This window comes from Orcinus orca, chromosome 16, assembly GCF_937001465.1.
Source record: "Orcinus orca chromosome 16, mOrcOrc1.1, whole genome shotgun sequence".
NCBI lineage: Eukaryota > Metazoa > Chordata > Mammalia > Artiodactyla > Delphinidae > Orcinus > Orcinus orca.
The window spans coordinates 45,617,696-45,640,803 of record NC_064574.1 but is presented as its reverse complement, the minus strand read 5'-3'; the positions used below and the strand labels follow the sequence as shown (position 1 = coordinate 45,640,803).

The window sequence follows — 23,108 nt, the reverse complement described above, 5'->3', positions numbered from 1 at the left end:
AGTTCAAGGAAAAGGGCTCTACATGTGTCCTTCAGTTGCCATGTCCTCCATCCATTCTCCAGGTCCTATGTCCATGGAGGATCAGAAATTTCCAAAGCATTCAAGGGCAGCACACTTCAAGCTGGTTCCAATTAGGCTGGCCGGTGTGGATGTCTCACACATGTCAATATCTGTAGCAGAGCAAGTCTGATCCACAGGGGCATCCACTAGGCAGTGGGAGACCCTCGCCCACTGCCGCCTGTGCCAGTCATCCTGTAGGCAGACATGCCATCACTCTCTTGGTCTCCTTTGAAAATGTCCCTTCCGTCCTCTGTACCCCTGTTAGATCTTTCCTTTTCCAAGTGCCCAGACCATGTACAGGAGATATGCCCCATGGACATTTTAAGTTTCCCAAATATTTCCATTTTAATATTGCTGTTTAGACTCTTAGCACTGTCATATAAACATTTCTGAGAGCTCACTGCAGAGGTGGAATTTTGACCAGTGCTTGGAGAGCCCTTTGGAGGCTTTTGGTTGATGGAATGAAATGAAATAGATCTAATTAGACAGTCTGGGTCATTTTATATAAGGGGAAATTGAAGCTTATCTGATACGCCCATTGCCAGGAAGAGGAGGGAAACTGTGGATTTTGCCCCCATGAGAATAACCACGAAAGAATTGCAGGGACGCCCGCTGGTCCTTCAGAAAAACTCAAAGAAACCATTTCTTCCTACATGGCACCAGCTTCCTGTAGTTAATTTTTATCACCCAAATGCGACATTTAAAACGTTTCTACTCCAAAAGAAATGTTACAAATGTAGTAGTCATATCCCTGCATTGCAGGGTAGGAAGTATCTCAGATCTTCGTTTGCTGTGTTCAATTTCCCTCTATTTCTAGTGGGGGTTTCAGGGCAGATTTCTGTTTTCTGATTTTCCCCCCTATCCCTCTGAATGGAATCCGGAAACTGTTATTCACACGGACAATACTCATCTATTCTTGTTTGTCCGTTTCATTTTAGGAAAATGAAAAAAAACATTTCCTTGCTTCTCTCCCCTTGCATTTCCAAGGACATGCCCGGGTCAGCGCCTAGGGGAACGGCCCCCAGGGGAACAGCCCCCAGGGGAACGGCGTTCCTTCCCATCACTGCCTACTCGACCCGTTTCCAGGCTGGCAACTAAAAGGCGAGGCTAGGCAACCAACTTCAAGGCCAGCGTGGCCACCAGCAGGCCAAGTGGAAACAAGCCTCGGGAATCTGTCTGAGAAGCCTACGGTATTTCTTGTGCCTGGGGCTCTATTTTCATGCTAACTGGCATCATCTTCAACATCTTCCATTCGGGGTCTGGGGAGTCTCTGTGTCCCAATCTGGAGCGGCAGGTGCAGGGCGTGACGCACCCACCCTCTTCCCTGTGAGTCCACTCCGCTGCCTGCAACAGGGCCAGTTCAACCGCGAGTCCTCCTCCCTCCTCCCCTCCCCCCAGGCCCCCAACGCCGCGGTCACTCCGGGTGGGGTTCCGTTGCTTTATCTCACAGTCCCGTTTCCGGCGAGCTAGTTCTCGGTTCGCGCATTCCGTGGGGTTTGCAATTCCCTGATCTGGGCCAGCTCTTCCTCCCTTACGTCTCTGAGCAGCTGTCCACTCCTTACTTATTTCTTACGAGTTTGCGCGGGATCGCCTTTGCAAAACTGTGTGAGTGCGGTGGGTGAGGGCACAACATAACCTGGTGCACAAAGCGCTTTCCGTAGCTTGCCCTATTTTTTTTTTTAAAGCTAATTTAAAAAGAAAGTGAAGAGACTCGGTTTGACTTTGCTTTCCAACCACACGACTCACGGCACAGTGCACTTAAAATCACAGCAAAATTACGGGGTGTGGGGCTTCCCTGGTGGCGCAGTGGTTGGGGGTCCGCCTGCCGATGCAGGGGACACGGGTTCGTGCCCCGGTCCGGGTAGATCCCACATGTCGCGGAGCGTCTGGGCCCGTGAGCCATGGCCACTGAGCCTGCGCGTCCGGAGCCTGTGCTCCGCAACGGGAGGGGCCACAGCAGTGAAAGGCCCGCGTACCGCAAAAAAAAAAAAAAAAAAAAAAAAAAGTGCGGGGTGTGCGCGGAGCCAGGACTCCCCCGGAGCGCGTGCAGGCCCGCAGGCCTGGGGCTCGCGGGCCGGAGGGAGGCCCCGGCATCCCGTCCCCGCTCCCTCGGAGCCCGAGCTGGTCCAGCGTCCCCGGCGGGAGGTGGCTGGGTACCGGCGTTCGCCGTTAGTCAGCGGGCTCGGCCCAGGGTCCTCCCGGGATGCTGCCTCTGTTTTCTGCGCTCGGGTCCTTCCAGGTCGCCGAAGCGAAGGGCGCCCGGCCCGACGGTTGCTCCTTCAGCCCCGCGGGACCCGAGCGGGACTTACTTCTGCTGGTTTAGGTTTCTCCTGAAGCCTTTGCGATGCACGGGCTCCGGGAACACCGCGGTCTATCGCGACTGGCACATTTCGTTTGCACCCAAATAACTCCCCGATACAGTCCCACCAAAAAGCAAAGCGACGCAGGAGACGTGAAGTGAGGTGACTGTCGCTCCAAGGATGACTTTGTCACCGAACCTTTATCTCACAGCCTTAACTTTCGGGTTCTGGGCCCAGGCGGCAAACCGCAGGAGTACTCACCCGTAGCCCATCCTGCCTCCCGGGAGGACCGACACCCTCTTCCTGCCTCCTCTTTGCCGCTCGCTTTTGGCACGTAGTTGCTACTCCTTTTTCTGTCCTGGGAAACCCGCGTCAGTCTCCGAAGCCACTCAGGGACCCTCGAATCTGTCCTTCGCCCTCCGGGCTTCCAGCCCCAGCGGGACGCGTTGTCTCCCGGGTCCCGGCGGGCGCCCTTAGCTCCTCTGCCCTGCGTCCCCGGGAGCCGCTCTTCACTTTGTTCCACGCTGCGCCGAGGCGCTCGAAACAACGGAGCCAAACCCAGCCCAGCAGAGACGTGGAACCCGCGAGCTTTTTACCTCTGCGCGCTCAGCACCGACCACGTCGCCGCCCCCTGCCATGGAGGAGACCAAGCTGTATCCCGGGGAGGTGGAAGAGTCTTTTCCTTTCCTTCTGCAAGCCCACTTTTGGGCCACCTCGCTTCCAGCCCAGCCCGTCGCGCGGGAGCCGGTGGAGCCGAGCCGCGGGCCGACAGGGGGCGACAAACTGTAAGCTTTTTGGCGGCGGGCTGGGAGCAGGCTGTCGCGAGCAATGTGTGGTCCAGCAGCGGGCAGCCGGCGGCTGGAGGGGTGGTGGTGCGAGGGATGTGGGCTGTGAAATGAGGGCCGGCGGGCTCCGACACCCCAGGGAGCCGCCGGCGCAATCCTCCTAGCGTCTCCTCCAGCCCTGGAAGATCTCCGCCAAGGGGAGTGGGGAGAAGATGCCGTCCTGGGACCTGGGCTCACCTCCTTGCCCGCGCCCCGCGGTTTACTGGCATAGGTGGGGTGATGCTCCCCTGACAGGGAGATTGGGGCGAACCACCTCTCACCCAGACACCCCAGCTCTATTTGTTCTTCTCCGAGCGCGCCTACGGGGTGGGCGGGGGCGGGGTAGAAACGGCTTTAGCTGCTTCACCTTATTTTGAGGGCGCACCGGGTTATGGACGCTGCGTTTCCCGGAATAAAACTTTTTGGTCTCCGGCGCCCGACTTGAAATTCAGACAACGAAAGTCTAGATCAGGGGCTAACAGGTTGCAAACCACCTGGAGAGAACTGAGCAGGGCGTATCCCACTGCCCGCAGCCTCGGAGGGCCCCACGTCCATCGGGCACTCAGTGCTCTGCTTGGGGCCTTTGCAGAGTTCCTGGCTTTGCCCACCTTAATCCAAACCACCTTTTCCCCTCTCTGAAACCCGACGCTGCACGGTCGTGGACGGGCCTTATCTTCCAAAGAGTCCCACCCCCAGCTCTCGCCAGTGTACTGACTAACCTCTACCGGTCCCTGTGGCCTCCCTGAAGTCCCTGGAGCCCGAGTCTGCACTATGTTTTCTGTGCTGCAGGAAGGGAGAGTCCTCACTTCTTTTGAACCCGGTTTTTCTTTTTCCAAGGATAATTCTTGGAATTATCTGCCGGGGCCTGTGCACTCCCTCCCGAGAGCAGAGGAGGGAAAGGAGTCAGGGACTTGGTCTCCACTACTCCCTGCTGCGTTGGTGGGTCGGTCTGTGCTTCCAGCAGCATCACCGTCCAGGAGCTGCATGCCGCTTTCTGCCAGCCCCCAAGCACTTGGACTTTTGGGGAGATGGTGGCGGGGGACACTTCCTTCCTTCTGAGGAGAGCTGGGAGCATACAGGAATCCCAGGAGCCAGGGCTTTTCCTAGGCTCCCTCCAAGGCCCCCCTTTCTGCTCCTACGCATTCAGCTAAATGCCCTTGGCAATTACTGGCCCCAAGCTCAGAACTCCCAGGGCCCAGTCTTCTCCTGTCAAAACCAGGAGCTTTCTCCCTTTACCTGCTCTCTCCTGAACCCCACCTCAAGTCTCCCTTTGGGACTACCACAGTTAGTGACACAGGCTGGGAAATCTACAACTCGATGTTGATGCAGGATAGAAGTAGAGAAAAGTGTTGATGGTTAATGCTAAGTCCAAAGAGTTCAGGGCTGTGCAAACCCCACTTACAGGAAGGGGAAAGGACCATTCAGTGGTTTAACAAAGACCCCTTGGAAGCCACAGGTGCTGGGTGAAAGATGAGGCTACGCCCACCCACCCCACCCAGCATGGACAGATGCAGGCTTCCAGCTTGGAAGACAAGGAACTGGAACGACCTAGAGCAGGAGCTATAGCGTTTGACCTCTGGCAGGCCACCAGGACGCCCCTGGGGTCTGGACAGTGTGGGGTCCCTGTTCTGGGAGCAGCAGGTCAGAATCCCTTTCTGACCTGAGTCCTGGGTCACCTCTCTGAGAGAAATGAGTTCAAGTGGGTGGACCTGTCCACGGGGGAGACAGAATCTAGAATGTGCCCCCTCTAACATCACTGAAATCACACTACTATCCCAAGGAGTGGGTAGCTGTTAAACATTGTAAAGATCTTCTGAGAGCGAAATTGGGGTGTCAGCCAGAAGTGGGGCACTCTGGAGTCACTCCATCGCAAACACTTTGGACCCGGCTGGCCAGGCGCCCTGCATTACCCTGGGCTCTCACTGCGACACCAGCACGCTGCCCGCCCGCCCGGAGTTGGGGCGCTGACACTGCTCTTCCCCTGACCCTGCCCAGGGAGAGAGATGGGAGAGGCAGCCCCACACTGACCACCGTGCCGTAATCGACTTTAATCCTCGGATATCTTAGTAGTAATGGCAGCGGAGGTTAGTGATACAACTAAAACCCAAACTAGTACTAGTACTAATAAGTACTCATCAATTTGAAATGACTAGCCCATCATTCTCAAAACCCGAGGGGTGAGGGGCTTCGAGGGAAGCGGAGCAAGTGGAAGGTCCCAGGCCCGGCTGGGGTTAGGACTGTGTGTGTGTGTGTGTGTGTGTGTGTGTGTGTGTGTGTGTGTGTGTGTGTGTGTGTGTAGGGGGCTGGGTTCCGAAGGAGGGCTGAGGGGGGAGCACAGAAGGAGGGGGTAGAGTTTCAGCGCGGGGAGGGGGGCGTCGGGGCGCAGTGACGGGAACCAATGAGCTGCCAACTCGCGCGTCTCCGGCGTGACTGCCTAGATTGACGTGGAGGACACGTCAAATTGATCCCCGCACTCCGCAGCCTCCCGGTCAGACGAATTTCTCCTAATCGGATGAAGTTCACCCTAGGCCTGGGGTCGCGGGCGTGGAGAGTGTCCTGGGAGCGGGCGGCGGCGGCGGCGGGCGGCGGCGCGCTCGGCAGCGGCTCACGGCGCTCTTCCAGCCCGCGGCCCGGCCGCCGCGGCTCTCGGCTCGCGCGCGCCCTCCCTCTATGCCTCTCCCGCGGCGGCGGCGCCCCAGCTCTCCCGGACCGCGCCGGGCCCAGCCCCGGCCGCCTCGGCGCCAGGCAGCCGGCCGGCCCGCGCGCCATGGGTAAGGGGCGGGCGGACGAGGCGGGGGATGTCCCGGCGCCTCCCTTCCCTCACGCCCGCGGTCCCTGGGAGACCAGGTCCCGGGTCCCAGACTGGCCGCGTTCTCCGCACGCTCCCAGCCCCGGGCGTGGGTGGGGGGCGCTCGGCGTGTCGCGGGAGGGGATGTCCCAAGTAGACGCGTCGGAAGTCGCGAAAGGGCACGGAGGGCTGAAGTGCGCGGCTCCCCCCGCCGTGGTCCCTGCGCGGGTGCCAACTCCCGGGACCGGACTGGGTCCGTTTGCTCGGATTCCGAGGACCCGCCGGTCACCTTCGGAGGTGCCCCGGGTGCAGCCCCTGTCCCTGCGCGGCCACCCTCGGCTAACCCGCCGGTGTTCTTTCCCCTCCCCTCACTCTCGTCGGGCGCGTCCGCAGAGCAGACGTACGGCGAGGTGAACCAGCTGGGCGGCGTGTTCGTCAACGGCCGCCCCCTGCCCAACGCCATCCGCCTGCGCATCGTGGAGCTGGCGCAGCTGGGCATCCGACCCTGTGACATCAGCCGGCAGCTTCGCGTATCCCACGGCTGCGTGAGCAAGATCCTGGCGCGCTACAACGAGACGGGCTCCATCCTGCCCGGGGCCATTGGGGGCAGCAAACCCCGCGTCACTACCCCCAACGTGGTCAAGCACATCCGGGACTACAAGCAGGGCGACCCCGGCATCTTTGCCTGGGAGATCCGCGACCGGCTGCTAGCCGACGGCGTCTGCGACAAGTACAACGTGCCCTCTGTGAGTTCCATCAGCCGCATCCTGCGCAATAAGATTGGCAGCCTGGCGCAGCCCGGCCCGTACGAGGCGAGCAAGCAGCCGCCGCCGCAGCCGGCGCTGCCCTATAACCACATCTACCAGTATCCCTACCCCAGCCCCGTGTCGCCCACGGGTGCCAAGATGGGCAGCCACCACGGGGTCCCGGGCACAGCGGGCCACGTCAGCATCCCCCGTTCATGGCCCTCGGCTCACTCGGTCAGCAATATCCTGGGCATCCGGACGTTTATGGAGCAAACAGGTCAGTGGCGCCAGCCTTCTGTAGCCTTCCTGGAAGGGGCAGAAGTGGAGCGGGGGGAGGCATGCGGGTGAGGGGTCACTCTCGCGGGCCTTCTCCAACCGGTTTTGGCTCAGGGGAGGGCTCCGGGTTGGCCAGGGAGACTGAGGGTCCTGGGCCTTCTGTGGGAGTCCTCGGACATCTTGAACTTTTTATGACAAATATGGAAAATATTTCCCAAATAGAAGAGCAATCACCGACCACAAATTCGGAGGCTTGAAATTGCGCTTTTTCATTCTTGCAAAAAGTATGCAAACCCCTATCGCCAGATCTAAGCCAAACAAACCGCAAAGTCAATTCTGCGACCCTTTCTTAAGATCCCGATCTTTCAGGATCCCTCACCATTCCCCAAAAAAGGCTCTTTGAGTAAAAGGCGAAGGGTCTGGCTGGCCGGTCTTGCTGTGTGGCCTGAATCTCCAGCAGGCCCCGTGGCCTGGCGGGTGACAGGCGCCTGCAGGCTGCAGCCATCCTCAGGGTGAAAGCTCCCACGGATTTGCCCTTTGCTTGCAATCTCTGGGTGTGGAGGGAGGGGACGGGGAGAGGGGGGAAGGTTAGGGGCAGTTTTGGTGAGGGGCTCGGAAGAATGGGTGGGGGCCGGGACCGGGTCCGTAGTCTCTTTGCACTGTCCCCTGCCCCCAGCAGCCGGCCAGAGAGTGGCGTGTTCTTAGGTGCGCAGACTCAGCAGGAGCATAAGAGGCAAAATTCACCGTAGCCCAAGAGACAGGAGGGGCGTCCAGAAAGAAACTGAAGGCTTAGCTCCAGCGGCTGTGGGCCGCGCCTCCAGGCCGTGCACAGGCTTCATTTCTCCTTGTGGCTCAAACCCAGCCTGGGCCGAAGGCTTGGGCCAAAGCTTCCCATGGAGCGTCCGGTGGGGAGCTAGCGGGGAGGTGACCTCTCCATGCCTGAGCTCAGATCTGGAGCTTTCTCTCGGTTTTCTGCACACACACGTGTGCGAGGAGCAGACCTGAGCCGGGGACGCTCACGGGTGGCTGGGTTGATGCCTCTTTCTGGAGGCCTGGGATGTCTCTGGAGGGAGTTGTGAGTAGAAACGGCTTCCAGCCCTCCAGACGCTTATTGAGACATTGAGAAGCCCATATAGTTCTCTTGAGCCTGCTGTGGATTTGAACTTGGACCTTTTGGGGCACCGTCTCTGCAAAGTGGAAAAGCCGCCTGGGCGGAGGGTGCCCAGATCTGGCCGTCAGCCTCTCCCTGTGAGAAACTTCCTGTTTCGTGGGAAGCGGGTGGAGACCTGGGAGGAGCGAGGGGCAGGTCCCCAGCACCCTCTCTCTGCCCCGCTGGGAGCAACAGCGAAATCTGGGGTCCCCGCTGCCCTGAGCATCTGCCGCCGGGTGTTCAGAGGAGCCTGGGTCGTGCCTTCGGACCCGGGCTGGGCGCTTGTAGGCACGCGTTTAGATGTCCGGGCCGGAGGGCTGCCCGTGTGCCCAGCGCGGACTCAGATGCCTCTTCTAATCCTCCTGTGTCCCCGCAGGGGCCCTGGGGGGGAGCGAAGGCGCCGCCTACTCCCCGAAGATGGAAGACTGGGCCGGCGTGAACCGCACGGCCTTCCCCGCCAGCCCAGCCGTGAACGGGCTCGAGAAACCTGCCTTGGAGGCAGACATTAAATACACGCAGGTAACTGAGCGCGGGGAAGGAGGTGTCCGTAATCAGGGGAGAGGGAGAGGGAGGGAGTAGGGAGAAAGGGAAGAGACCCCCTCCACCCCCAGGGGAGGCGAGTTGGGCTGAAGGTTGAGGTCTGGTCTGCGGGCATATTTCTCTCCTTTCCTAGGAGGGGATTGACTTGCCTTTTGCCAAGACACTTTTGCTAAAAAACCTGGGCCCCGTTAACACAAAAGGTTGAGGACTGACTCCCTTTCTCTAAGTCCCGGACGGTGAATATGATGACCCCCCTTCACCTTTTGTTATTATTTCTAACAATTTGAGTGGACATCGCTTTGCCACAGTCCTTGCCAGGACAATTAGAGGCCAGACTTCGCATGGGGAATCATTGTGGGGACAGCAGGGAGAATGGGGACCCCCCCCCCACCCCGGTAACTGCCGGTGCTGGAGAAGCCTGCGGGATTGCCCGCTGCCGACGGTCTGTCGCTCTCTCTCCCCGCAGTCGGCCTCCGGCCTCCCCGCGGTGAGCGGCTTCCTCCCGGCCTGCGCCTACCCGGCCTCCAACCAGCACGGTGTGTACAGCTCGCCGGCCGGCGGCTACCTCGCCCCGGGCCCGCCGTGGCCGCCGGCGCAGGGGCCCCCGCTGGCGGCCCCCGGGGCCGGTGTCACCGTACACGGCGGGGAGCTTGCCGCAGCCGTGACCTTCAAGCATCCCAGCCGAGAAGGTGAGGGGCGCGGGCCGGCGGGAGGGGTTCAGACGAATGCTGGAGGATTAGGAAGGGTGCAAAGGAGAGACACAGACAGAGACAGAGACAGAGACAGGAGACAGAGAGGCTGGAGTGGGTACCGGCATAGATTCTTCCTCTGGGTTACACTTTAAGCCAGAGCAGATTAATTTCTAATAGGTATAAGCCGTGTCCCTAGAAAGGCAGGCAGAGATTGAGAGAGGCCCCAGGACTGTCCCCTAACTTGTATGGATTAAGAAGACCCCCTCTCTGGGTCTCATTTCTCTGTCCGTAGAAGGGTCTAGAAGGCACCCTCCAGGGGCACCTTCCTGTGGCCTGTGGAGCTGTACCTTCTGTGGAGGACCTGCTGTGGCACCTGAACCCCGCAGGTGGGGTTGGACCTGCCCTCGACCCCTTCCACGCACTGCCCATCTCTTTCTTCCATGTCCGAGTTTTTTTTTTTTTCCCAAGCAGGCCCTGTTCTCCCCTTGCATTCATCTTCTTCAACACATCCTTTGGGAGAGGAGACAGCATTTCAATCATGTGTCTCTAAGTCTAGACTCTTCTTCCCCTCCTCCTCCATAAATCTGCTCTCTGATAAGCCAACTAACAGATTTGAGGTATTTAATTCACGGTCCACAGTGAGAGGGGCATCTTCTTACACTGACCTTTGGGTTCTAGTTTTTCCTGTAACTTGGGAAAAGCTCACCTGCCCTTGACTCTGCATTTTCCTCACGGTGAAAGGAATGACTGGATTTGCCAATTTCCAACCTGCCTGCTTTTAGGTTCTGAGCGCCAGGAATTTGCAACTTCAACTCCTCTAGGAAAAGGCAGGAGTCACTCCGGGGTGGAGGTGGGGCCTCTAGGCCTCAGTAGCAAAGGTGGCTGAGCACGAACCTGGGGGCTGCGTGGGGCACAAGGATGTTCCAGATTCCCGAAGGGTCTTTGCAGCTGATCTGCCTTATACCCACCCAGGCAGAAGTGGGGGCAGGTGGCACTGGGTAGGCAGAGGAAAGGAGGGGCTTCCTCTTTGGTGATACCCAGGCAAAAACTTTATTTCCAAGTAGTTTCATTGAGACATAATAGCGTGATCTATGAAAGAGAGAGAGAGAGACAGAAAGAAAGTGAGAGAGAGAGAGGATTAAGATGCCATCATTAACAGTCAAGCGGAGGAACAAAAGTTAAAAAATTTTTTGTCACTTTTTTAGAGCACGAAAATTCTGGGATATCAATTTACAAATATTGAGACTTAGAACTCCTTCAATCTTTAAATTTAATTTAAATAATAGGAAAATTCGACTTGTTCATTTACAGGAAAATCTAAGTAAAGGGAATTTTAAAAGTCGAGACTCAGAGCTCCTTCGATCTTTCCCTTTAAGGACAGATAAGGGGTCTTAGGGGAAGTGTTTTGCTCAGAGCCTTGTCCTGGGACTTGGACCTACTCGTTTTCTTGACACCTGAGGTTATCTGTTGAACTAGAAATTAAAATGGAATTTACCAAATTATACTCATTAGACTAATCGTTTAACTAAGCAGGTTAATTTGATTTAGAAAAGTGTATCCACAAATTTAAACGATTCCCCCTGGGCTGACCCCAAGTAGCAGGAAGACTTAGAAAAAGGACTCGCTATCTTCAGAGTGATGCGGTCCTTTCCTAACAGAGCCATTCTGTCCCAGGGTATTTCAAGCGCTACCTTAGAAACAAATTATGAAATGTAGGTAATAATCCAAAGGTGAAACACACAGTTCTGAGTTCTAGGATAACTCTAGTTAATTTGATGGGCAGGGGGTACTCACTGGTGGTTAATTTTCTTTGGAAGATACTTTCCTTTCAGAAATACAGAGCCATTGAATGACACTGGCATTCCTGTCCCTTTCACCATTATTTTCACTTCCTATTATGAAACATCCCACCCATTTCCAAAATCTGCAGCAGTAATTAGCTACATTCATTGTTAAATTAATAACAATGTTCTGATCCTGACAGTTCTTTAAAGATCCAAGTAAAGGGTCATCGAATAAATCAGGTCGATCATTGAAAATGATTTCTCCAGCTGGCACACAAATGTTTGTGTTTGAACAGGAACATATAAATAATGAGAATTGCATATCGACTTGGGTTATGGATTTTTACTCTTCTCATTGGCAGAGAAACGGAACTGAAAGATTGCCCCCACCCACAAGTGGTCTTTGAAAAATTACAAAGCAAAGTAATGTGAATCACTGCCTTTAATTTTCTAATCATTGCTTAAGAAATTGTCTTCAAAGAAACCTATCCCATAAGACAATTTACTATCATTAATTGTTCATAAGAGTAGTAGGAATAGTGTCTATTGAACTTCTTCAGTAAGAAAACAGTTTCTTTACTGAAGGCGGTTTAATATCACGACAGCTCAGTATAAAACAAATACTTCTGATCACCTAGTCCATACACGGACAATATACACATAATAATATATATTATATTTTGTATATGTATATACATATATTTCAATATGTCCCCACATCAGGTACAAATGAACATTATTATCCTAAGATAAGCTTACTCAGATGTCAAATTATTCATTACAATTTATTAACTTTATCTTGGTAGAGGGTTGTGAGTCTGGGTTCCCTATTATTTAGGCAAGACAGTGTGATTTACATTTCCCGACGGTGAAGGAAACTTTAATTCTTAAGGGCTGAGAGCATAGGAAAGTTCCACTTCATCTACAAGTGGAGGGGGGCCCGTGTTCTAGGAATTCCGACCCCTATCCAGACAAGACCATCTCCCTCCCCTTCCCCTTCCAGACAGGTGACAGACCCCATCAGGCATTCCCTCAAGACAAATGGTATTTACAGAGTGTTTTCAGAAACCTCAAAACCTCCCGGCTCTGAGGTCCCTCCCAGCCGGCTTTTGGAAAGACCAAAGATTTGGAAATCAAATTTATAAGATATTGCATAGGCTCAAAGAATATGTGTCTTTTATATTTGTTAGAGATAACTCGCGGCTTGTTCCAGTCGCCCCTGCTCCGGATTAGTTCTTGAAGGATCCTAAAAGCGAACTTTGCCAGGAACACTAGGGCGCAAGCGTTGGCCTGAGAGCCCGCCGCCGCCAACCTCGGTCTCCTTTGACACAGCCTTGGGAGACCCCTTTCCAGGACTCCGCTGACATCTCCCCCATCCCCGCCCTGCCCCACCCCAGGGTCCCAGTGGCCCTGGAATGGAAGTACCAATATTTTTTAAAAAGCTTGTCCCCATTCCTGCCCATTAAGTTTAAAAAAGCTTGCAGAGCGCCTAACGCCGGCCCGAGCCTTCGTGGGGGCCCCGCGACGTACCCACTCCGTCGCCCAGATTCCTGCAGGTGGGAAAGGAGGGGCAGAGGGGTCCTATGGGGAGGGACTGGGGCGGGGGAAGAGCTACAAACGCAGCAGCAGGCTCGGCCCCATAGAGCGGAGTGAAATCTGTCTCTGGTCTCCCGGGTGTTTATTTTTCACGAGTTCATTTTCTCGCTTGTCTCTCAGGCAACCGGCCCTCGGCTGAGAAACCTCCAACTCCGGAGTTGTTTTCTAAACAGGGCCTCACCTCCAAGTGTGTGTACTGGGTGGAATGAAAAGGTCTGAAAACCTCGTCGGCTGAGCGGCCACAACTGTGTTTAGGAAAGAGAGCTGAGAGGCAAGGGAGAGCGAGGGGTCGGTCCTGGAAAGGTCTCCAGACCCCTTCGCCACCTCTGCGAAGCCAGATGTGCGCGCGCGCGCCCCTGGCGCAGAGGTGTGGGCCCGGCTCCGCGCGGCCCCGGGGCGGTGCGCCAGAGCCGGGGCGAGGGCAGCTGCAGGAGGAAACAGCCGGGAGCTCCCCCTCACCCCAAACTGAGGCGCCCCCAAACTCCCCCTTTAAAGGAGGACGTGTGGAGGAGAAAAGAAAGTTGAAAATAGGCGCTTTTAGGTATAAATAAGCCTGTGCTTTCCAGCGCAGGAGAAGCCGAGGGACCGGGCGTCGGGAAAGGGAAAAACAGGGGTTGCACAATCGTGGCGTCAATTTTCTGGCTTCCAGTAGCAAAACTTGGGCCCCTTCCCAAAACCCTAAATAATAGAGCAACTCGCTGAATGCTGCCTAATATGGCAAGTCCACTGTCACTAAATCCGGAGGCCCACAGGCCTCAGGACGTGCTGTGCCCACAGTGATGAGCGCATCTGGATCCCCGGGCCGCGGGGGCAGAACGAAGTCTGCCGCCCGCCTAACGCGCGACCGCCTCCCACGTCGGGGGTGATCCTGGCCACCCTGGGCCCTCCCTGCGGGGCATTTTGGTGACCCACCCCCACTCGATTCCCCCCCCCCGCCCCCGGCCCATCGCGGGCCCTGAGCTGCTTTGAGGACCGTGACCTGACGCGCTGGCAGCCTCTTGGGCCGGTGCGCCAGCTGGGTCTGGCGTGGATGGGGGCTCGGGAGGCGGGGTGCGCGGATCTCAGCTCCCCGCTCCCTCCCCGGTCTGCGATCGGACCACCGCCCCGCCCGTGGCCGCCTGGCTCTGCAGCGCCTCCCTGCGCCCGGCGCCCGCTTTACTGAGCGGCGCGGGGCCCGCGGCGCGGGGCGTCTGCAGGCGGGCCCTGCGCGGAGAGCCGCGACCCAGGCTGGGAGGGCGAGAGGCTTCCGCGGGGCCGCGAAGGGTGGGTGCCGAGGGCTCCGGGGAGCGCGGTCTCGCTGCCTCCTTGCAACCCCGAGATGTGGAGCGCGCGCCGCCCCTTCTCCCCGGGACCCTGCGCTGTCGGCCGTGTTCCCGGGTATCGCGGTCCCCGGGTCTCCCGCTCGGCGCAGCTCCCTGCAGTGACCCCACGCCGTGTGCTTCCTCCCGCAGTGGCCGACCGGAAGCCGCCCAGCCCCGGCGGCAAGGCCCCCGACGGCCTCGGGAGCTTACACGGACTGCCCGTCCCGGCCTCGACCTCCTAGGGCCGCGCGTCCGTGAGCCGAGCCCAAGCCCGAGCCCGGAGGCGGCGGCGGAGCGGCGGGCGCAGTGGGGCGCGGACCCGAGGACTCGCCGCGGCCGAAGTGCCCATCAGCCCCAGCCTCGCCCGGCCCCGCGCCCGGCAGCCGCGCTTCCTCCATCGGCCGGGGTTTTCGGCTTCTCTGAACTTTGGCTTCAGACTGTTGCATCTTCGTCGCCGCGACCTTTGCTCTGACGTGGCCTCCCTCGTCCAGCGGGTCTCCAGCGTCTTTTCCTACTTCTCCCCGGGCTGTTTGGCACCGCCCCTCCCTCCCTTTCTCTCCCTTCCCCTCTCTCCCTCTTTCCCGCTCTGCCTCGCTTCCCTTCTTCCTCCCTTTCTTCCCTCCTTCCTCCTGAGCCTCCTTTCCTTCCCCACCTTCGCCCTCTTCATTTTCCTCTCTATCTCGCTTCCTTTCCTCCCTCCGTCTTCCCGTCTACGTGGGCTCCCTTTCCTGTGGTCCAGCCGGGTCCGCCGTCTTCTCTCCTTGGCCTTTACAAGTCACGACTCTGCCTCTCCTTATTGGCACTGCCCGGACCCTCACCCCCTTGCCGAGAGCACCAGACCAGTCTCCACGACAGGCCCTCCTCTTTTTAGCCTCCACCCCTCCGGGGGCCCCAGGCCTCACCGAGGGGCTCCAACCTGGGAAATGGAGAAGCCACAGTTTTTATTTCATATTTTTATAACCATGAACCCAGATAAAACTTCGGTGAACTGTCCCTTCTTCTCCCCCACCCCCAAGGATATTATCAGGAAATATTCTTCTTTGGATGTTTTCTCAGTGCCCAGTGGCTGGGCTTCTCTTTGCTTCCTCTGAGATGATGTCACCCCAAAGAAGACTGGGGTAGGAGTAGGGGCACTGGGGCCACTGTGTTTTCTGTAGTTAGAAAACCATGCGTGCCCTGGGGGTGCCCCCTCCTACCCCTCCACACCCAACAGGAGGGAATCTGGCATATGGTAGACGCATCAGCACTGTTTTTTGGTATTCAGGGGTCAGCACATTTGTTAATTTAAACGACAAACTGCTTCTGGGTACAAAGGTGCAATCTGGCTTCTGGCTTGCAAAGGGATGGGGGTCAGAAAAATCCAGAAAGTGTCTTCTAGAGCAGGACACAAGCTCCGTTCACTGCTCCCAAGTTCAGGAGCACTGGTGGCAGGACCCTGGACATAAAACTTCAATCTCTGTAGTCAGAAAAATGTCACTGGTGAGAGTCTGACATCACCTGTTAACCATGGCTACCTTTGAATAAAGGAAAGCATCTGTATGTGTGCTTTGTAAGGGTAAGCAAGTCTGTGTCCAGACTGGAGTGTTGTATAGGTATGTCTCAATGACTTAGCCCCTGGGTTTCCAGCATAAACACTATTGAGAAGGAATTGTTCTGGGACTTCCCTGGCGGTCCACTGGTTAAGATCCCATGCTTCCAACGCAAGGGGCACGGGTTCGATCCTTGGTTGGGGGAACTAAGATCCTGCAAAGAGGGATTTGTTTTATTGGTTTACTCCTTAACACTTTGTAACCCAGGTTGAGGTGGAAGAGAAAATGAGAGGGGAGGAACATTTTCAGGGATGGTCCCTGGAAACTCGAGGTAGAGAGACAGAATGCAGAAACCATCCTAAAATGAAGTTAATTCTTAGAGGGAAAAAATGGGCAGAAGGCAGTGAGGAACAATGGAGGACTTTCCCAGAACATTTTTTAACATTCTAAAGCTGAAGAAAACTATCACAGGCTACCAAATAACCTAGGGATTTCTCACTACAGAGGAGTCTCTGGCCACTTGTTTTGTTTTTCCTCCCACTGTTTGCTTTTCTAAAACTGAGAGCAGAGATTTTCGAATTGAAGGTTTTGCTTGTAAGTGGAGCTGTCTGCTTGGAGGGAACCGGTGGGGGAATTATTTTCATTGCATCTCACTGCAATAGTACCTGCTGGAGGTATTCATCAAAACTAATGAAAAGAATATCTGCTTTTTTTCATATAGAGGCTTTTCTTCCCAGGTCTTCAAAGTCTCTTGCTTATACAAAAAGTTCCATTTTATAAACAGGAATATTGAGGGTTAGAGACCTAGTTTATTTCTCTGGACCACATACAGCAAGCTTTGGATCACAGGGTTTGGACATGGAAACTGGGTGACACCATCTCATTAGAGAGCCAGGATTGGGGCTCAAACTTTGAGCCTGGGGTCCTCAGCCTTCTGTGCCAGCATTTCCTGCAGAGAGGCTGCCCATAATGATAACAGGAATAAAGTATTTAGATGAGCTTGACGTGCTCAGTCGTCCACAGCATCTCACACAACCATCCTTGCTGCCCGGAGGACTGGCTGGCTTGGGCCAGGAAGAAAGCACCTCACCTTTTCGGAAGAAATGAGAAGAATCCATCTCTCCTTGCTGTCATCCTTTTTTTCTCTGCCATGTCGTGCTCTGTGTATGGGCTGACTGGGATCAGGCGTGAGAAGAGCTGGAAAATGCAGTCCAGGAAGGATGGAGGCTGCCACCTGCAAAGGGAGGCACTTTCCAAGATTGTCCCCCGCAGCTCCCCGTGTGCTGTGGCTGGAAGCGGGCCTTCCAGGGTTGCCGGCGCTGAGGGCGCGTTCACGGAGGATGGACAGCATCTGGTCAGAGGGCCAGCACGCTTTGTCACGTCCTGAGGGATACGCAGGGCTCTCCCTCCTCCCTGGAGGCTGCGGGCCCTGGAAAGTCCCAGCGAGCTTAGGTGAAACCCCTGTTCCATTCAGTGGGGAGGAGGCCTGTGACTTCGCCAAGCCTCGGTGTCCTGTCTGTGAAATGCACCCTCCCATGCGGTGACACCACTGGCCTGCTGGAAGCCCAGCCCTGGTGTTGCTTCACCTGTCTGGAGATGATTATTTTTTCGCTGTTAACAAAGGGCAGGGGAGTCGTTTTTATGGTTGATGGAAGGACTCAGCATTGAAACACTTTTCAAAAGAGCCCATTAAGGATTGCATTTTTTTTCTCCCTGCATGTTGGTCTATCTGTTCTGGGGACTCATGATAAGGTTACAAAGTACCATGTCGGGTAGAATAATTCGAGAAAGAATCACTCTCTAGAGGCAATTTGCACTAGTACCTGCCTTTTATTATTTTTTAATTTAAGAATAAATTTTTTAAAATAAAGTACCAAAAATAAAATAAACAGAAAATGACATGTAACCACTCAAATAACCCTTGGATTTGTTAAAAGAATGAAAGTAATATATGTACATCGTTAGAAAATTCTAGCAGCACAGAAACATTGAAATGAAAAGTGAAAGTTTCTTCCTGTCCTCATCTCTGTCCTTAAAGGTGAACGCTGTTACAGTTTTTTAATGATTCCTTCCAGGAAAAAAAATGCAGCCAGCAGAACTCTGTTTCTGTGTTTGTGCTTTAAAGGTACATACAGCGCTGTGCTGGGTGCACACAGATGGGGTCTGGAGATCTGATCTTTGCACACCACCAGCTCTAGCATATTCACTTTATTCTCTTGAATGGATGCATATCAACAAGGGTTTATTAGAAACAGAGTATTTGTAAAGAGGGCCAGCTTCGTGCTTTAAATGAATAAAGACTGGGTTTTGTGGCATTCATGATTGGAGAAAGGGCTTAGAATGGATTGTAAGAACTTCCCTAGGAAAGGTGGCTGCTTCGGGGCAAGGAGGAAAGAAAGCAAACCAAAGGACAGGAGACACAGAGGTTTGTCCTTCCTGAAGACATCCTGGCTTGTCCTACGGATCACCCAACGATGCTCAAAACTGCCAGGGGCTGAAGAATGCAGTTTTCCTTTCTTTGAAAGGACACCATCTCTCTAGGTCAGGAAAGAGAGATGGAGGCAAAGTGATGGGGAAGACCCTCGTTTGAAGAAATACTGGATAGGAATAAAATGTAAACATCCAACACTGGCATGAGCATTCTTTTTACTTATCCCCAATTCACTTGAAAACCATGTGGCGTTAATCTCCTGTGGGGTGGACCCCACTCATTGACAACTGTATTTCCCTGTTTGCTTGTTTCTTGACTTCTGTCAAGGAGAATGGGATTTATTTAATGGAGCGGTGGTCTGGGTTAAAGCCCACTGGCATCAGTTTCTCTAGGTAGAATTATATTGGCCAGGGTTTCTTTTCAAAAGAAACTCTACCTGCTCCATGTTAGGCCAGGTAATATGAATTTAGAATCTTGCCAAAATGTGCCCGAGGAACTCAGCTCAAAGGATTGTGCATCCAGGCAAGCTATGTAATGAGAAACATTTGATTCTCTTCTTTTAATGGGCGGGAATTACGCACAAAATGGTATTTGGTCTTCACCTTGACCCTGCTGTTTGAACTATAGCCTCACTCACTGTGGCTGAGATATTTCTAGCCAAACTGTTGGATCTCAAATTTAAGAAAGAACAGAGTAAGAAGGAATCACACTGTCTTCTTTTTTCAAGGCAATAACAGGGAAACCACACATTTAGTAACAATCCAACTTGGGAATTCTAAACACTTGGAACAATTATACTCAATTTAGTCTAGTCTCTTCTTTGGAGTTGAAACCAGTTGAAACCCCTGTTTCACTCTAAAGAGCTCTTCTCCAGGAGAGCAGTCTGCGATCCTCGTTGGAACACACATCTGTTTCTGGGCTGGCCAAGTCCAAAAGTGGAATCCCAATTACAGTTTTCATGGGTGATGGAATTTCAACTGCATTACAATTTAACCACCTGGGTTGCCTTCACCCTTTTTCTTCTTGAGGATGAAATAAGCTGATCAAGTGTTCACTCAGCTATTAAATTACATTTCCATCCTGTAACATTCTATTTCCTTTTACTCTAGTGAGATATATGGACTGGATGGATTATCTCCAGTGTCTTATATTGACCATACAACTTTCACTTTGGGGACATTCTTCCGGTCACTGGTGGATGTGGTCTTAGCTTTATAAGATTTAATTTTACCCCAAACAAACAAAAAAAATTCTTTAATTAGATGTTTTTAATTTCATAACAAACCTCTTGGATGAAAAAATGAGAAAGATATTTGAATGCATTGAAGGAAATTGATCTTTTAAAAAGAGTTGAAATTGGAACTCGAAGCTTGTGAAACATAAACAAAACAAAAATAAAAAAGCAAACAAATTCTCCTTTGGCAAACAAGCTGTGATATGATGAACTAGATCTGAGAAGCGAAGGTATCATTCTGGCCACCAGGGGGAGCACACATTGTTCCACCAAGATAAAGATGAATACAAAGATAACACTAAATATACAAAAAATTCATCATTCTGTTCAAGTGGTAACCTGTCCAGTTGTGAACAACACCTGTTTACAAGAGGAGTTCTCTTCCTGTTGTGATTATTATTGTAATTGATAATCAGTTGCTTTGATTCTGGAACAAAGAGGACAGGCTCGGCATATAGTGAAAAACAGATTTTCTAGGCTTATCCACGTGGGAATTATTAAATAAGTTAGATGAGAATCAAGATCACCTTAGAAATAGGTTTCACCTCTAAATTTGACTCTAAGAGATACATATATTCAATGCTTTGAATCTAGAACAAATATGAGTTTTAAAGAGCAACCTGTCAAAACTGTTGTCTTCAGGAAATGAATTTTATCTGTATTCGTGCAATTTTGATACTTTTGATTAATTTGGGTTTGACTCTTCCCCATTTTAAGCATTTTTAGCCATCTTTTTGAAGTTCTTAATCATTTAAAATCATGATTCACATTTAAAGTAAGGGGCGATCTTTTGTAGAGAGGTAGAAAATGACTATTTCTTCCCTTTTGTATTTGTTTTAGGATACAATCCTTAAAGATCACTTACAGTTGGGGTAAAGAGAATTTCCTCCTTAGCTTACAAAGCGGGGGAGCTCTCTGATTGTCTTTCACCTGCACTTTTACATGTATTAGACTCAGACTACCAGCTGTGGAACCCCCCTGACCCCCATCCCGCCCGAGGGACGTAATCTGGGAAGAGATGGGTAAGGGGTGATTAAAAGGTGGCACAGTTGGCTGGGTTCAAATCTTGGTTTTACTGTTTAGCAGCTGTGTCACTTTGGTCAAGTTTTGACAAAACTTGACAGCCTTGGTTTTCTTGTCTGTTTAATGGGACTAACAGCTCCCTCCCTGGGCAGTTGTGAGGATTAAATTTGATAATATGTAAAGAGCAGAGACTCAGTTTGGGTTCTGCTCATTTGTTATTAGTATTGTTATTATCATTTTCTTCCTTTTTTCATGCACATCAACATTTTAGGGTGAATTCAATCATGTCCCACCCTGCAGACCATATTTGCTGTCTATCAGATTTGTGAAAGGTACAGAGGCCACCGAGACTGCCAGTGCTAGTCTCTGAATTGACTGGAACTTTCCACAGCATCAGAGGGAGCTGCCACTGTCAGCTACTTATCAAATCTGATAGCCCTGAGACGTTCACCAAGACCTTAGGAGTGCTTGATGAATCTATGGCTAGCCCTGTGGGGATCAGTGATGGCCCAGGAGCCACCATGACTGCACTGAAGTAGATTTTGTGTGGCTAGTACACTTACATCAGTGTTATGTGACCATGTTTCCTGTCATGTCAGGAGGCTGGAAACTGATGTACAGAGACCTCAACCTACTCTGTTCCCCTCAAGGGGGTTAAACAGCTTGTTGCCTCTGCTGCTTACCTTAGCGCGCTGATTATGGGAGCTGCTTGGGCTCCGGCTGTGTCTTCCTGTTCTTTGCTGAGTAAATGAATTTTGAGTCAAAGTCACCTCATTCCTGACTCCGTCCCTCTGGCTATGACGTGAAGAGGTAGCTCTGAAAGCCTTCAACTTGGTACCTTCAGGAAGAGTTGCACTGATGGTCTCCTCCCTTGGAAGACCGTGTCAGACTTTTAGGAGGGGAGAAGACCTATCCGCTTCAGGTGTCCATTTTGGAGTTGGAAGTGTAGGTGAAATCTTCATCTATTGCTGAAATTTAATTAGAGGAAATCCACAAATGCTCAAAGCTTTAAGAAAACACACACCAAATCCATGTGACAAAATAACATTTAAAAGGTAGCTGTAGGATCAAGTATTTTAGTGATATGCACCTCCATCCATCCAGATCTTCTTACCTAACAACGCTTCTTTGCTCTAGAGGGTGACCTCGGATTTATTCCGAATGTTTGCAGCCTTATCAGTCGTGAAAAGTGCATGTTAACTGAATATGGCAGTTGGGTTCTGACATGAATTTGTTTGGAGTTTTTTCTCACAAACCGGATGTTTTCCAAAGCAAACAAAGACATTAAAAGATTTATAAAAAGACTCTGTCACACATTGTGAAGTGCAAAGTGTAAATGAATTTTTATAAGCATATGGATTCCATTTTTTAAATAATATGCATGAATTTAAAAATTAAAAGAAAATGTGCTGGCTACAATGTGTTTTTAGTTCTCATTTAGACTTGAAAAATAATCAGAGGTGCCTAAAATATTCAAAAGCAAGCAGACTCCTGCATCTTATGATGTCATTTGAACCATGGGATAATGATTAATACGCCCCCCCGCCAAAGAATGCTTTTTTGAACGACGCTCCAGAGTAACACTTGCCATTTGAATTCATTGGACTCATTTCTTCTTGTACCTCCTTCCGGGTTGCTCTGCCCAGCATACTATCACTCTCTTTTAAATTTGGATAACACCATCGTCAAGTCAAACACCTGAGGCATCTTGATAATATTTACACTGAGGCAGAAGAAGCCTGAGAGAGGAAAAAAGCACAGGGAAAACAATGTTTGGGTCCTTATGGTCCCACAGAATGGATTCTTTCAAGAATGTAAATAGTGCTTATACCTTAGAATCAAAGATCTATCAGTTCCGTCAGGAATGTAGCCAACAGTTTATTTTGAATTGTCATGATAACATCGCCTTTGAGAATTATTCAGGTTGTACTAGGCTCAGCATCAGAAGAAATTTTGGCTGCAAGAATTTCATTCCATTGAGTTCAATGAAAACAAATTAGCATAGGTTTTTTTCTTGCGAGCTCCACTTTTGGTTGTGATGTTATCAGTGGCTGTAACCGTGGTGAGTATTGGTCCCATAAGAGATTTCTTTTGAAAGTTTAATACACATGAAAACAATAAATGGTCTAGTTAACTTCCATCTGTTTTTATCACCGTGGAGCCTTTAAACTCAGGATTCCTTGGATAAAAATAAAATTCCCAGACCCTCACACATATAAAGTATTCTTGTTTCAAAATAAGTATTATGGCTGAAAAAAAAGAGGTAGTATTGGGAGAAAAAGTTTTAGTCTTGAAAGAGCCATCATTTTTTTTATGGGACACCCTGGTATAGGTAGAAATGTTAGTCCCGTGTTTGTCCCAAGCTGTTCTAGCAGAGATAGAAAGACACAACATCTATGTGACTCCCTCCACCCCCGATAGGAAAAGCTAATATTTATTATGCACTTACCAGGCACCATGTATGCTTTAAAATACTTTGTGAATATGTTCTAATTCAGTCCTCACTTGGGGGAGGTACTACATCTGTTCTCATCAGCAGATGAAGAAATTGAGGAACAGAACAGAGATGTAACATGACTTGCCTGAGGGTACCCGACTAATCTTGGCAGGTCCAGAACTTGAGTCCATACACTTTGGCCTCAGAGCCTGCACTTAATCCTTGCAAAACCAGGAGATTCTGATAATCCCCTCCCTTCCCTGCCCAAGTGGAGAGTCTCTGCTCTTGATGTCTTACCTGTTTCTGATGTCTGTATGATGTTACACTTGTAGAGTCCCTACCCTTGGGATTGGCTTCAAGGAAAGGCAGATTTATCATATGTACCTGACACTTGCAA

At 52.1% G+C, this 23,108-nt stretch overlaps 1 protein-coding gene across 2 annotated transcripts; it reads left to right on the top strand.

Annotated features, from left to right (window-relative positions):
• The first annotated feature begins 5,696 nt into the window (after positions 1-5,696).
• PAX1 (paired box 1) lies at positions 5,697-15,598 on the top strand. Of its 2 annotated transcripts, XM_049699125.1 has the most exons (6): positions 5,697-5,955; positions 6,366-6,995; positions 8,521-8,663; positions 9,151-9,373; positions 12,067-12,070; positions 14,222-15,598. In XM_049699125.1, exons 1-6 carry the CDS (start codon positions 5,697-5,699, stop codon positions 14,313-14,315), a joined length of 1,353 nt encoding a protein of 450 aa, XP_049555082.1. In that variant the 3' UTR covers positions 14,316-15,598. The 2 variants fall into 2 exon arrangements, with proteins under 2 accessions (XP_049555082.1, XP_004270473.1); XM_004270425.2 differs by lacking the exon at positions 12,067-12,070 and having other exon boundaries at positions 14,208-15,598.
• Positions 15,599-23,108: the final 7,510 nt, after the last annotated feature.